Source organism: Ananas comosus, linkage group 8 (genome assembly GCF_001540865.1).
Source record: "Ananas comosus cultivar F153 linkage group 8, ASM154086v1, whole genome shotgun sequence".
NCBI lineage: Eukaryota > Viridiplantae > Streptophyta > Magnoliopsida > Poales > Bromeliaceae > Ananas > Ananas comosus.
Genome location: NC_033628.1, coordinates 1,099,237 through 1,114,604, shown reverse-complemented (window position 1 = coordinate 1,114,604; position 15,368 = coordinate 1,099,237). Strand labels below are relative to the sequence as shown.

At 36.8% G+C, this 15,368-nt stretch overlaps 2 protein-coding genes across 2 annotated transcripts; both read right to left on the bottom strand.

The window, feature by feature from the left end:
* Window positions 3–4,483, bottom strand: LOC109713613. The gene is made up of 10 exons (XM_020237760.1): window positions 4,189–4,483; window positions 3,528–3,762; window positions 3,354–3,440; window positions 3,101–3,270; window positions 2,372–2,514; window positions 2,098–2,275; window positions 1,420–2,020; window positions 1,155–1,267; window positions 541–784; window positions 3–389 (listed from the first exon to the last, which is right to left on the bottom strand). The coding sequence occupies exons 1-10, from the start codon at window positions 4,359–4,361 to the stop codon at window positions 162–164; spliced, it is 2,172 nt and encodes a 723-aa protein (XP_020093349.1). The 5' UTR covers window positions 4,362–4,483; the 3' UTR covers window positions 3–161.
* LOC109713855 (protein TIC110, chloroplastic) lies at window positions 6,866–14,305 on the bottom strand (the record flags this gene model as incomplete). The annotated part of the gene is given in 15 exon segments (XM_020238105.1): window positions 6,866–7,439; window positions 7,683–8,660; window positions 9,091–9,216; window positions 9,638–9,792; window positions 9,918–10,131; window positions 10,435–10,535; window positions 10,622–10,749; window positions 11,498–11,592; window positions 11,860–11,924; window positions 12,307–12,373; window positions 12,633–12,731; window positions 12,817–12,885; window positions 13,005–13,128; window positions 13,773–13,832; window positions 13,962–14,305. Coding segments are annotated over 15 exon segments (2,877 nt in total), but the record flags the coding sequence as incomplete, so codon positions are not given.

Below are 15,368 nucleotides of genomic sequence, written 5' to 3'. Positions count from 1 at the left end.
GATTAGAAACAAACACTAAAAAGGATTCCATTCCTATATCCTTTCATCAAGTAACAAGATAAGTGACAAAAACGAGAAGGATATATAATTCTATACCATTCCTATTTCCTTTTATCGGTAAAGGTAACAAGATAAGTAACAAAAACAAAGAGGATATGATTCTATCTCCTTTTCTTACTTTCATCAGTTCTGATAACCTGTACTGGGGCGGCCGGAATGCGTGCCCACCATTCTCTAACTCTCCTTTGAAGCTTCTCATTGCTCTGTTTCCGTAACGGCATCTCCCTTGTGTATGCCTCGACGGCCACTAGCATCACTAGATGCTTGAAAGGCAAGAAGGTGAGCAAAGCCGCTGCAGCGACCAAAACTAGCGCAGCCATTTCAGTTGCCTGTAAGCAAGAGGTTGAGATTAGATCAAAAGAATGCGTAGCACAACTTTACAAAGTTAACCCTCCCACTCACCCAATAACATCCACCAAAATGACAATAAATTCACAAACATCCACCAAAACCGGATTCATCAACAACATTTGCTAGTACCTTTGGAACTGCTGCGAAAAGAACTGCTCTTAGTTTGAGAAGAGTTATATTCCCAGCATGGACACAATTTTCTAACCGGGAAATGGCATTTTGCAAAGTCACAATTTGCTCAACAGCATTCTTATTTGGCGGAGGCTTGATTAGCAATGCTTCCAATTGCTTTCCTTTTCTGCAGAACTTGTGCCAAAGCATGTAAAGAGCAAGAAATAAGAAAATGCAGGGCAATGCATAGCTCAGCCAACCCCTACAAGTTATAAAACTAGTTAGTACATGACCAAACACGGAAAATAGTAAGATTCATAGCTATAAATCAAAAAGAAATATACGCTTATATGATATTTATATATACCTTGTAAAATCTGAATTTTTATATACACACGTTGTAACTGTAGTTTCTTAAATCTTAAGCTAGGTTAGTCATCCAATTAATAGGACATAGTTGGTTTTGTATTAGGCGTTTATGTAGGAAATCAACTTTTTGAAGTCAAGTATATAGATGAGGCAGCAGAGGTAAACAACTGTGTTAAACAAAGCAAATGATAATCAAATATACAAATCCATAAGCATAAATATACTAACCGAAAGACAGTAGAAAACAACGGGAGGAAAGTTACCTGTAACTAAGATAAAGGAACAGAATCAAGAATATGGATGATTTAAAAGGATCTTGCCATTCAGCCAGAATACAAAGCATTTTGCCAGCTTCAACAACTGGGAAAAGTAGCTCCTGCAACAATGTCAATATGAAACCCTGCTGTTGGTTGAAACTGTTGGATAATACAATAACATGAATATAAATCATGATGACTGTTTTTGGTCATTATATGTCCCAAAATTCAGTCATATTCTAGCAGAAATTGACAATGGATCAGACGGGACCTGCATCACAGCTAGATTTGTATCGATGCCTTCCACTTTCACCTGATCCACAGTTGCACGGGCTTCCTTGGCTCTTTCGGAGTAACAAAAAGACTCTTTCACAGCAGTTTCCAGAGATTTTGTTGCATCAAAACAAATATCACTAAAAGCTGGATCTTTCGGTTCATTTCCATCTTCTCTTTTCACTACCGTAAATCCCACCCTGGTCAGCGCATATACAAATAAGGGTAAAGGATGGCTCTTCAATCTTTTATCAGCATCAAACTCAGCAGCACGATGATTCAAGCACCCGATTTGCACCAACTCCAAGTAATTGCAAAGTGCTTGCAAGATCATATCTCCTTTTGGCAGCTTATCAGCTAGGTCAAAAGCGAGTATAGTTTTAAAGCAGGGAAGACTAACACGGAATGCTTCTTTGACAGCACGGTATCTAAAGATGCCCAAAATGGCTCTTGAAAGAGCTTCTGCTTCCTTGATGTCTTCAAGATTAAACTCTCTAATGAATCTATGCACCTGCAATACTTCACGAATAATTGCCAACCAGTACCCTCTGCGTGAACTGCCTTTCAATTCAGGAAACTCGAAACAAATTGGCTCTGCTCTGTGAATAGAGTGCAGTTAGATGATAGATGCTTGAAGAATATGAGTATCAAATAAAGTAGTTAATTAATTACTTACAAAGAGCATGATTTATACATCACAGCCTTATCAAATAGGCGGGCACCCAGTGGTCCGGTCAATTCACGCTTCACTACCTGCTTTAGATCAGCAGCTAAATCATATTTAACAGCCTTATCGTAAGTACCTACTCCTAAGGACTCAAAATAAAGAGCATGGGTCGTTAGTGTCAATCTTCCTGCCAAAAAAGAAAACAAAGCAAAGTCTCAGTGGCTTGGGAAGCAAAAATTTGTTTCAAGCATTTATAAACATTCGCCAGAGAGAGAAATTTCACCTGGCCATGCAGATATCCCAATATGCTGTAGAACAGGTTGAGTAGGCAAGGCACCGTCGACATCTAGGATAATTTCTCCATCACAAAGGTGAAGGTTCGAAGCAAGTGGCGATCCCATAGTGCTTTTTGCAGATTTAAGGACCCTATAATTCACAAACAATTAAATGGCTTAGCCTTCAGTATATAATAAAATCTATCTGTCCTTGCAAAAGGTTTCAAGAAATACAAATAGGTCAGAAGGCCCATGATGTGAATGCTAGAGAACCAGAGGTATCATAATTCAATTGTAGAACACCCAGTGCTGCAGTAACTTTCGAATAAAAGATTTTCTGGAAGACAGATTTGAGAATCCCTCTAATAATCCAATATACACCTACTATATATTTTTGAAAAGATATAAGAAGTCCTATATCACCCAAATTAGGAAAAAGTTAGTCAGAATACTATAGAGCAATCTCTTTATAGATGATAACATGAAGGATCGACTATTTTTTAAAAGGAGGCAGCTCATGTGTATTATAATTAATGAAGTGATACAAGCTTGATACAGTTAGTGAAGTACTTCACTAGAAATAGATATTGCAATGTGCAGATATTTGAGGTACTTCAACAAGCATGAGAACACATTGGTTCACAAGAATTTGATAATAATACTTTCATATATCAAATCTTGCATTTTCAGCAGAATAGATCAGATAAAATCAATAAATCAAGAATTAGGTTGCATACTTGTCTAGAGATTTAAGGTACTTGTCATATACGAAGAAATGGAGCTGACCACCTGATGAGCTTGTAAGGGCATCAAACAAGTTATGAACAGTGATCAAATCAGCTAAGATAGGACATGCAGTTGCTATCCGGGCGAAAGCATTCAATCCTACAGTCTTCTTCACATCAACCTGAAGAGAACGGTAGAGACAAATACACTGTCAACCTGAAACATGGCAACGGAAATAGCATAATCGGCAAAAGAGCAACCAACCTGAGCAGCCAAGCGTGTAGAATTTGTGTAAAAGATCGATGCCCCATCCTCATCCTCGGCCTCTGGATTGTTACGAGAAACAGTTGCCTATCACAGAATCAAAAGTTTCCATCGCCGTTTACAATTACATTGCTTATTATCAAAAACAAATTGCAACAACTATACAAGTCTCACATTCGGCAACGGTTCAATCTCAGCACCAGCGGATTCCCAGGCGAGCATCATATCAAAGGTTAAGCGACGGAATTCCGTATCGGCCAAATAATCCGGACGAGCAGTGATTGCATAGAGAGTTTTATAACAGCAGTATTCTAGTAATTCTCTTGCGTACATAGTCGGCTCTCTGGAATGACCCAACATATAAGCCTCAAAATTCTGCTGCAGAATTTCTGCAGGAAGAAGAAGAATCCTGAAATTGCAAGATCCAGTTAATCATTCATTTCTTCGCATGTAAAATATTAGATAAACTTACACAGATGAAACGTAAACCCTAATTTATCAATTTATTAGAAAATAATTTGTTCGGAGTAAAAAACCTAAATTGTGAAAACCCCCTCACGCTTTGGCACGTATCTTAATTTTATATTTGATATAAAAACGCCACTGAAATGAATTGAAATATTTCCCATATTTGCATCTGAACATCTATCTTAGTTGACACTTAAATAAGAGATTTAGAATCAAACTCAAATGGAAAAAAAAAAGGTACCATAATTTATCTAATATATGTGATTTTCTACTGATCTACTCTGTTAGAGTAATTGAGAAACGGGATCAAATATAAATTACTTTTTTCCAACTGAGAAGAGAAGAAGCAAAAGGAGAAGGAAAAAACCTGGAGCAGCGAGCGACGACGGAGTTGGCGAGATCGGAGAGCTGAGGGATGGAAACGACGTCGTCGGCGGCGTCGGCGGCCATTCTCCGGCGACCGGCGCCGGAGAAGAGGGATTTGAGGGATTTGTCGCGTAGAAAGTTCTCGAAAACTCCCGTTCCCGTCCCTTTCGCCATTGTTGCGCGCTCGATCTCCTCCTCTCTTCCTCCTCCTCGTTCTTAAATTTTTCGTTGGAGAGAGCGGAGGCGGAGGCACAGGGTCGTGAAAGTGCGACATCGGGGTACTGTAATAAATTATTAAAATTGCACTGTTTGAGGGATACGTGGTTTTCCATTTTCCATTTTGGTCCTTATGCTTTTGGGTCAGATATTTTCCGCTACTTGTATTGCAACTTTGCAAGTAAAAGATTTTTATGTCATAATTATTTTACATAAAAATAAAAATATTCTACCCGTCATAAGTAACACTCTGGGTAAGGCAGTTGATAATTAAAATTTATTTTTGAAAAAGTAAATAAAAATAGTAGTATGTTATCATTCTTTCTCAAAAAATATTTTTAGCTGAGTTTATTCTGAGTTTATTTTTAAAAAATAAACAAAACAGCCGTTATGCCACCTTTTTATCTCTAAAAATAAAAAAGCATCAATACAATGTAGAATAGTTATGATGAGATTTTTTATCATCCAATATGACAGAATTTGGTGTGGGATATTCTATATAGTGCATTTGCTATAATAAGATATTATTCTTTAGTATCGTAGCACTTTTGATATATTTTATATGCCTATGCTAGCCCCACAAATTTGTTGATCCCTTGCTCATTTTTTAATTAGGGAAAACTTCAGAAAACCCCCTTGTGATTTCGTAGTTTCTCACTTTGCTCCCCTATGGTTTAAAGTGTATCAATTTGTCCTCATGTCGTTTCGTTTTATCTTTTCGGTAGCTTTTTCGTTAATATTTCGTTAAATTATTTATAAAAAACTTCAGACACCCATCTAGATTTATCAAATATTCACTTTAGTCCCCTTTAATTTTAACTTTATTACTGATTTAAGGAAAAAAAATAATGAAATTGATAAGAAAAAGAGAAAAACAAAATCACAGGGGGGCAAAGTGAGAAACTACGAAACCACAGGGGGTTTTTTTGAAGTTTTCCCTTTTTAATTATACTCATCCAAGTTCTAAATTCTAAGGCTCCGTTTGGATCGCGGGATAAGCGGGGATAACGAAAGGTATTCCCGCTATTCCGCCAAACGGGGTGAAATTTGGCCTGAATATTTTATCCCGGTCAAACCTTGCTATTCTCGGTTATCCCGGAATAGCAAGGGATTTGCTATTCCACCATTTTGGTGGAATAGTGCTATTCCAATGCTTAATTTCAAACTTAATTAAACTTATAAATTGAATTAAACTAAATTATATAAATATAATATGTTATATATTATAATACATTATTTTTATTATAAAATTATTAATTGTACTATATTAATACATATTATTTATATTTAAATATTATAATAAAATTTATAATAAATTATATTTAAATATTATAATAAATTCTTTTTATTAAATTTAAATTTAAGTAGAATTTTTAAAAAATTTATAAATTTATTATAATAAATTATTTTTATTAATTGTTCCCACCACTATTCTTATTTTAAAATTTTAAAAATTAAAAATTTAAATTTTTAAAATTTATAATTTATAATCTCAAAATTAAAGTTTAAAATTTAAATTATAAATTTTAAATTTTAAATTTAAATTTTGATATTTTAAATTTTTGAAATTTAAAATTTGATATTTTATATTTTTTTAAATTTAAATATGATCTTAAATTTAAAGTTTGAAATTTAAAATTTAAAATTTTGAATTTAAAATTTGAGATTTTAAATTTCAAAGTTAAAATTTTAAATTTAGAAATATAAATTTAAAAATTTAAAAATTCAAATTCAAATATAATAAGTGGATAATATCATTATTTTTTATTTACAAAACCCATTATCTTTCTTATTCCATCTTACCTAACCAAACGCTATTTTTTTTATTCCAGAAATAACCGAATTTTCATCCAAACGCAAAATTAATCTAATCCTCGCTTATACCTCAATTTATACCTATCCCTGGAATAGCCACTTTTTCCTTATCCCCAAACCAAACGATATCTAAATGCACAAAAAGAGCTGTAACTTAACGGCCGATAGGATTAGGGAATGTGTTGTGCTAGAAGTACATATCTTGTACAAGGAAGAGAACTTAAGTGAAATAATTTTAAAAATTTAGTCAAAGTGTTTAACTTAAAAGTTTAAAGTAATCTACTATTCTTATAAGTTCAGGGGCCAGTGGTGAAATTTGTCCATGATACAGAAAAAAAAAAAAGGCGAAGAGGCCAATGTGTGCGAAAGCCTTTTTCGCATTGTAGCCGTCCAATGTGGACCGGGAGGAAATTGCACGACTTTGCCTCCACCCTTTTCTTTTTAGGGCAATTATTTTCAATTGAATAGTTTGGACCCCACTCGAAGCAACGAACAAATCTTTAAAAAAGAAACATATAAGATGAGTAAATGTGAAACTACAACTCCCATACTATTAAGGCAACTTTAGAGAACATTTAGTAGCTGCAGATTTATTCGGTAGTTTCTTTCGTTTGTTCTTTTTTATCTTTTTGCAACAACAAAAACGCTGTTGAAATTTAATCTAGTATATCTAATGTTGAAAGATTATACTTGCAATTACAAGATAAGCTCCTGAGTTTTAAGGCTGTAAAACAAGCCAAGAAAGGCCTATAGAACAACCCTGTATTGTGTTAAAAAGAAAAAGATAAAGAGGAGAAAAGAAATGGAGCTGTACAGTCTTCAGAGCAGATCTTAGAATTAAGCAGACAAAACACCCGGAAATACTGAAGCTACAGGCACCAACTGCTACCCTTAACATCAAGTCTATGACACTCGAGCTTCTCGACTCTACCAGAGAACTACAAGGCTACCAAAAATTTGCTCGGAGGTTTAAAACGCAAATTCTTCCTCTTCCTCTTCGTTTCCCATCGGCAATGCTCCCTGCGCTGCGGCGTCTTGAAGCATCGAAGCCTTTTCATCGCTTATGCCGAGCAAGTACTGCAGCCGAGAGAGCTTCTCGGGCTTCGGAATGCTCTTGAGATACGAGCAGTACAAGTCATCAAGCTCTTGTGGTGAGGACCATGATAACGGCTCAGAAGGGACCGCAGTGTCACAAGCAAGCATATCGTTCAGGGAAGCAACCTGCGAGAAAAGAAGCTGCCGTCATGGTTCTCGAATAAAATATTCAGTTTCGATGCCAACTTTTTACCCTCTCCACAACAATGCCTCCTCTTTTTCTTTTTTTTTTCTCTTTTTTTAAACCCTCCGTTTTTGATGTTTTTCTCGAATATTTTCAGAGAAGATAGAAATGAATAATTGACTAATGAAAAGTCATGAAACAGAATTCATCTTAGACATGCATTGGATAATAGGACTAGCACATACCACTCCATCTCGGTTCCGCTGCCGGAGTAATGCAACAGCTTGAACAAGTGAGTTCTCCAGCCTAGTCTTAGCAAGCTCCTGAACAATCCCTTTAGCCTTCTCAGCATCTATACTAAGATCTGCCGGGATCTTTTCATACACTTCGTGCTCATCGAACACACCCGTACCTGACGAAAAGATCTCCTCCACAGTTTTCCTAAAGATGTTTTCCCTCAAAGTTACCGATATCATGCTATCCAAATCAACATTTGCTTCCTTTAACTCTCTCACCTGTTGTATACCAATCCTCCCTCGGTTCACAGCTGTTTCTATCGCAGCTGCCATTTTCGTTGTTGTTATGTTCTTAATAACCTTTTGTGCATACTCACCAGGCAAGCCCACCTGCTTTTGAACTTCAGCAAGCTGTTCAATCCGAGCTTTGCTTAGTTGCCCATCGGCTAAAATAACCTCGGCCCGTTTCGTAAATGCTTGTTCAGCAAACTTAATATGAATATCCACAACTTCTTTATTTGTCAAACCGAGTATTCCTCCAAGCTGGTTTAGAAGCAAATATTCGGCATTGTCCTTCTTTGTGGTGATCTGTGCTCCAAAGGGAACTACGGTGACCTCACCAGTGATGCAAAAGAGCAAGTAGGACTCATAGAGATCAGCTCTCTCCCTGAATGGAAGATCATCTTTGAGAGTTATTTCTGTTTGACCTGGCTTGCCCAGCTTTGCCTCAAGTTCTTTGCTGGGCCTGGTCTTTCTCAGTGTCTGCAATGACTCCCACTCATCTTCTTCTTTTTCTTCTACAATCTGTTCTGGTTCGGAACTAACAGGTTCAGTTGGTAAAGTTGTCGACTCACCTTTAATGTCGGATATCAACTCAGTGACAACCAAGGTGTTGAATGCAATCATCTTTTTTAGCTCTTTCGCAGTTTCGATGCGGTTGCCTGCCCCTCGAGCTCGTTGAACATAATTCAAAAATACCCTTCGCACCTGCTCAATCAAACATGCCAGCACATGATAGAACCTTTTAACACATATCCTTGTGAACCAATTCATTTAAATACAAACACATTTGTAAAACTTGAATTTCTCACATATGTCTCTAAAAAAATGCAGCTGCTTATACCAGAAGAAAAAGTCAAGTTGGGGAGTTGTTGAATTCATAGAGAAGTTGGTTTTGTATTAGCAAGCTTTTTAAAGAGCTCAGCTTTTGTAAGGACAAGGCTATATAGAGACAGGAAGGAAATTTTTGTAGCATTTATGAAAATTCAGATTTTGCAGGCAATATATAAGACAAATATCTCTAAATCATTTGAACAGAAGTCACGAAAAATACTCGCTTAAGTTAATACTAGATTTACAATAAAAGTATGTGCTTTCATAGGTGATAAACATTGTCACAACAAGGAAGGATAAATACCGCTTTGCTAGCAATGGCCATGGCATCTTCCTTTTTTAAGCGCAACCCTTGAGCAGCCTTCCTTACAGATGCTCTGACTTCAGCATCATACCCCTCAACACCTGATGCAATTGCATCCTTGACAACCTGCGAGGTTACTCAGCATTGTAACAGCAACAAGAAAATGCAGATAACTCAGCTGGGAATCCAAAAAGAAAAGTTTACAAGAGCGTCAGCAATCTGGAAAAATATTCCTGGCAGAAAAAACTAGTCATGTAAAAAATATTCCCAGCAGAAAAAACTAGTCATGCCGGAAAAGAAAAAAAAAAAAAGTTGCTTTAGTATAGCTGTTAGTTATCAAAATACAGATTAACTTGAAAATTACTAGGTTGCGGAGTGTGCAGCCTACATGTGCTTAATTGCCAAGAACAAAATGAAGGCATCAACACGGAGTAACTTTTTTGACAGATAGCATCCTGCCGCTTGCTCAGGAGATGCATAAAATAGCATAAAAGAATGATATATTGGATGACTGTATCGAGCATGGAAACTAAGCAAACAAAGGTACCTTCTCGAACAAGCGACTGCATATCTCAGCATGAGCTGCATCAACAGTTTGTTGAGGAATACAGAGACGAACTTGATAAGACATTAAAGACTCTACATCTTCCTTACTCAACTCCCCATCAGCTACAAACTGTTGAAGTTTTTGCCGGTAAATTTCTGCAGAATTTGAAAGCAGCATCAGAATGACTCAGCACATTAAACACTCGACAACTGTACATTCGTTTAATTTGCATTACATGAACACAAATGACACAATAAGGCATCAAAAAAGAAGCAAGTACCTTCGTGTATTTTGCTAGCATTTTCTGGATCAAAATGTAACTCTTCACAAAGATTTTGGAGGAAGGCCGCTTTGCTAGGAGCCTCCGCCAGCTCAGTGTTGAAGGACTTTGCAAGCCGCTTTCGATACAGAGTAGACGTGATATCTAGCATAATTGCTTCTGCCTCGCGTTTTCCTAAACCAAATATGTTCCTCAGATGGTTCAAAGCAACAAGCTGCAAAATTTTTCAGAGAAAAATCTAGAATCAACATATTTCAAAGGACAAAAAGAACAGATTGCTAACCGAAATAAAAAATTTCCATGAAACAATACTGACATGGAATATGATATGCCCAAATAGCAATGCCAGATTCATTTTAGTTATTTCATCAATTATTTTTGAATGCTAAACCTAAATCGTTAATAATGCTTGAAACAGATCCAGTGCGGTTGCTGATTAACAGGAAAGTGAAATTCACCATATTATAGCTTCCAGCAGGATATAGAAACATAATAACCAAACAAGTAATAGAATCACCTTTTTCTCATCAAGCCGTCCATTTGGGAATGCTTCCCCTGCATAAGCTCTGTATAGCAGCTTTAGATCACCTATCTTTCTATCGCCGTCATATTCTCCACCTATGCCCAAACAAACTCGCCGTATATGACATGCAGACAAAAAAGCAATAAAATGCAAATGAACAAAATTTCACATAATGATTTACCTAACAAAGAAATAGGTCCAACGCCTGGAGCGAATTGAGCAGCTTCAGCATGTTTGCTCAACGAAATCAGCAACTCATTTAGCACCAGAACCTTCTCAAGCTCTTCGATTACTACTTTAGATCCCCTTCTGACATTCATCTAAATTGTTAGTAACAGACCTTGCAAATCAACATCAAACTATTTTTTAAATAAGGTAAAGGCCACCAAGTTAAAAGAGGAAGAAAATATGACTTCTCTGTTCAACAACATATATTCCAGCATTATCCACATCAATAACAATGTGAACAAACAAAAGTACAAGGTTTCTACAATGTGAACAAACAAAAGTAGAAGGTTTCACTTTTTCCTGTTTTTTAATTCTATTTGACTGAAACAGAATCCACATGTTCTCAATCATAAAATATTTCTGTACATCCATAAATAGTTACTGGTAATTTATAATGTCAAATAAGAGAAACTTTAACAAGCACATAACATGATTTCCTCCAAATTATACTGTTAACAAATTCATTGTATTTCATCTGGAAAAATCATCACACAAATAAGAATATGAGATACTCTCAGTTAAGTCCGGTTCTACAGGTCTTTACAGCAATACTGAGTAATAAATAAAACGCAACTCCTAAATGCATGAATGAACCATCATCAATTCATCACATACGCACAAAACAGAGAAACACACACATACACACACACAAAAGGATGAAGCAACCTAACTTATCAAATTAGTACGAGATAAACTTCTTAGCAACGAGTTGCAAGTTTCACAGAGACTACAAAGTCAACAGGAAAGCACCTTAATCAATAAAATGACTAGATATATCTTCTAGGATAATCATTGGAAGCTATTTTAGATAAGAGAACAATATTCATACAGTGCTTTTGTGCGAGACTTGAGAATTTCAAGAGCTGTTGAGATATTTTCTTCAATCAATTTCCTTGTATGCTCCCTAAACATCTCAGCAGCAATCTGCACAATTTAGAGAACATATAGATGATGCTTTCATAAGCTTTTCTAGCAATTAACAAAATAATTAACTGTTAGCAGAGATTATTGATGTTCTTTTTTGCATCCTTTAACAATATTTCTTTTACATCTCCCTTTCGACTTCTCGTACCTCTGAATGTATCTACTTCAAGTCTACAAATTATTACCACTTTTTAAAGCCCAAATGATGCTAGATCAAATTAGCAGAAAAAGTACGCTAGGAGTGTTTGAATGTCAATAAACGCTTACCTCATCGGAAAGTCTGTAAAGAAGTTGTGCTTTTCTCAAATCAATTAGCTGCTTTGCATCAATATCTGCAGCGAGAAAAAAAATATTCTTATTAAAATGTCACACAGCCATAAAATCTTCTCAACAACACAGGAAAACTTTTAAAATTTCAAGTGTTACTTGTACCTCCATAATCTACATGATGGCACAAAATACAAGCCGCGACTAATCAGAAAGCAATAAATGGTAAGAAAACTCAAATCACCACAGCAAAGACTTTAAACATAATCCAATTTTGAGAATGTTTTTTGTTGTCCTCAAACAGCTAAAACATTTACACCCAAATAGTAAATAAGAGATACCAACATAGCCTTATATTTCAAAACTCTAATCCAAAAATGGCACATAAACAACATACTTAAATTCGTGCAAGCAAAGATAGAGAATAAAGGTAACTAAACACATTACTTCTTCCAACAGACTGGAGCTTGAAAGCATACAATCTCTTGGCGTTCTCCCGAATAGCTATATCAACCTATCACAATATCACAATAACTTCTGAGGTAATGTAGTGAATATAAGATGAAAAACCAAAACAGATGCGTCACAAAGCTTGGTCATATAAAATGTATGCAAAACACATAAAATGATCATGCAAGTATTACTTTTTCCCCCTCTCATAGTCAAAAGCCGAAACGAGACTTCATGTCACAGAAGTCACTATGAGCAAATATCCAGAGAAAATAAATGCAGACTGACTAAAAGATACAAATGGATATCATCCAAGAAAATACCTGCGAATCAGTGACCCGGAAGAGACGTTTCCATGGCAACAGGAATGTTGATGCTTCACCAAACACCAGATTTGATACATAAATAAGCTTCTGAAATGCCTGCGCAGTTTACTCGATGGAAATGTTGAATATTAGAAAATCCTCTCAAAGATAATGGATGTAGCTTATAAGTATTAATACCTACCTTTCGCTGCTCCATATCAGCTTCACGATCTCCTGTTTCCAACCTCTCCCTGAAAATTCGCCTTCCAATCTAGCAAGCCACAAGCAAGAATTATTAGAATGAGGCCAAAAGGAGAAAAAAAAAGGCAAAACAGACACTAAAGACCATATTAGCCAATAAAAATATAAAAAATTCATCAAGACCCGCACCTCCATGTGAACGTTAGCTGCATCCGGATCATCAATTCCAAGAGCTGCTTTGAATTTTATAATTGTCTCAACCTCATTGCCTTTGAGATCTTCAGCTCCAGGTGGAAGAACTGAAGAGACAAACCTATGTAAAGAATTGAGATTGAAGAGAATATAAGGTCAACTCTCAGGGGGAAAATTGTTGAGAACAACTTTACAAACTCAAATACTTCCATATGCTTCTAGAACACACAAATAATAATACTGAAGGTCCTCGAAAATGGAACAGATATACACAAATTTATTTCTCCAGCCTATGCTAGTAAACCACATAAGCAATGATAAATTTCAAAGGCGGAGAGCCCTTGTACCAATATTTCACTTGAACCTTGATCTAGTTCAAAACCACGAGCTCATTAAAGTGTATGAGAGTGGCATAAATTAAATTAAGAAGCAGCAAGGCACAGGTCAGATGTAGATGGTATCCATGCTAGTTAATTACAAATAGAGAGAATAGTGTAAAACATTTGGCACAACCAATAATACAGCCGACATGTCGTTTAGTTTGTAAGTTGTCTTTTATGAGTAGAATATCTATCGTTAATGCAAACTTTAACTAGTAACTATATATATATCATTTTGAAGGTTGCGTATTCATCCAAATAACATAGTTACGTTGAATTATGCTATGCCTCCTCATAATTTGACAAGTTTTTATCACCACATACTTCATATCCTGAACAAACACTCCAACAGCACTAGCTAATCAAACTTTGGTTAACTACTCACCTACTATACAAATCGCAAAGCTCTGCTCTGAAGGCCTCATCTTCTTTCTTAACACCATATCTGCGATAGCGAAAACAGTAAGTTCGCATTCCGCAGACAAAAATGTACAGAAATTACTGAATTAGTTTGGAGCTGTTTAAATTGGAATTATAATGATGCAACAATTGAAGCTAAACTAAATCGACTAACTTCTTCAAGATGGATTCAACATCCTCCCTGTTCAGCGCGGCCGGATCATCGTAGCTGGCGACGAGATTGTGGAGATTCGCTGCCGCTACCTCCGGCACACTTGCATTGAGCGCATAGACGACGGCGCCCCCCGCGGCCCCGAGAACGGCGGCGCCGCCGATCGCCGCGGCGCGGGTACCCCCGAGGCGGAGCCCTAGGCCGTATCCGGCGGCGATGGCGGCGGCGGCGAGGACGGCGGAGCTGGCGAGCCTCGCCGGGGGGGAGAGCGCGTCGACCACGGCCTGGAGCGGGGAGAGCTCCTTCCTGGCGCCGAAGGCGGAGGGCTTCGCATCATCGGCGGCGGCGGGGGCGGCGGCGGAGCAGCGGAGGAGGGAGATGCGGCGGCTGCAGCAGCGGCGGCGAAGGACGAGGGGAGGGTTCCGACGAGGGTGGAGGCGGAGGAGAGGGGAGGGTTTGAGGGGGGAGAAGAGGAGGCGAGGGGAAAGGGAGGGGTAGGGGATGAGGAGGGAGAGCTCCATCGCCTCTACTACGCTCGCGCTCTTCGCCTCTCCTCTCCTCTCCTCTCCTCTCCTCTTCTTTTGTGGGGATGGATAGGGAAAAATGGGGAGGGAGAGGAAGAGGAGAGAGAACAGGGAAGGGAACAAGGAAAGGGTTTTGGGCGATGTGGCTACACTCATTATATATGTAGCAGTGATTAAAGGATAAAAAAAAAAAAAGAAAAAAAAATGGATAGAGTTACCACTTACCACTTGTGAGCTTTTACCGCAAGAAAAACATAAAGGGACGTTTATTTCAAAAGTAATTGTAGTTTTTTTTAAAAAAAAATTAACCATTATAGAAACAAGTAATTTTAGTTAGAGATTTTAACACAGTTTTTAACTAAAAATAATTAAGATAATTTAGATCTCGGATTATACTTGCGATCGAGTGTATTGAAATCAGACGATTTAAGTTTTAATCATTCTTTTTTTCTTTAGTAATATTTAAACAAACCTTAAAAAGAATGTTTATGTTCATGTTCAATAAAGCTATGTTAGATACATCTTTATCTATTTATCTTTTTTTTTTCTTTTTCTTTTTTTTTTGGCCTTTTGTATCTTTTTATGTAGCATAGAGTGCACCATACTATAAAAAAGTGTTTCCTTCCATTTAAAATCGACATCCTCATACTCATCGCTTAATCTTTCTTTCTTTTCCTTTTTTTTTTTTTTTTTTTCAAGTTTTATAACTCACGAAACATTTGGGTGGTGTTCAAAGCATGAACACCCCTTAAGAAAAAAGCCCAAAAAAAGAAGAAAAAAAAGTCATTACTCTCTCGAGCATGCAATCACGGGGTTGTAGTCTAATTTTATTTTCCTCGAATTAAGATTCAATTTTTTTAAATTTTCATTTCATCAGAATTAANAG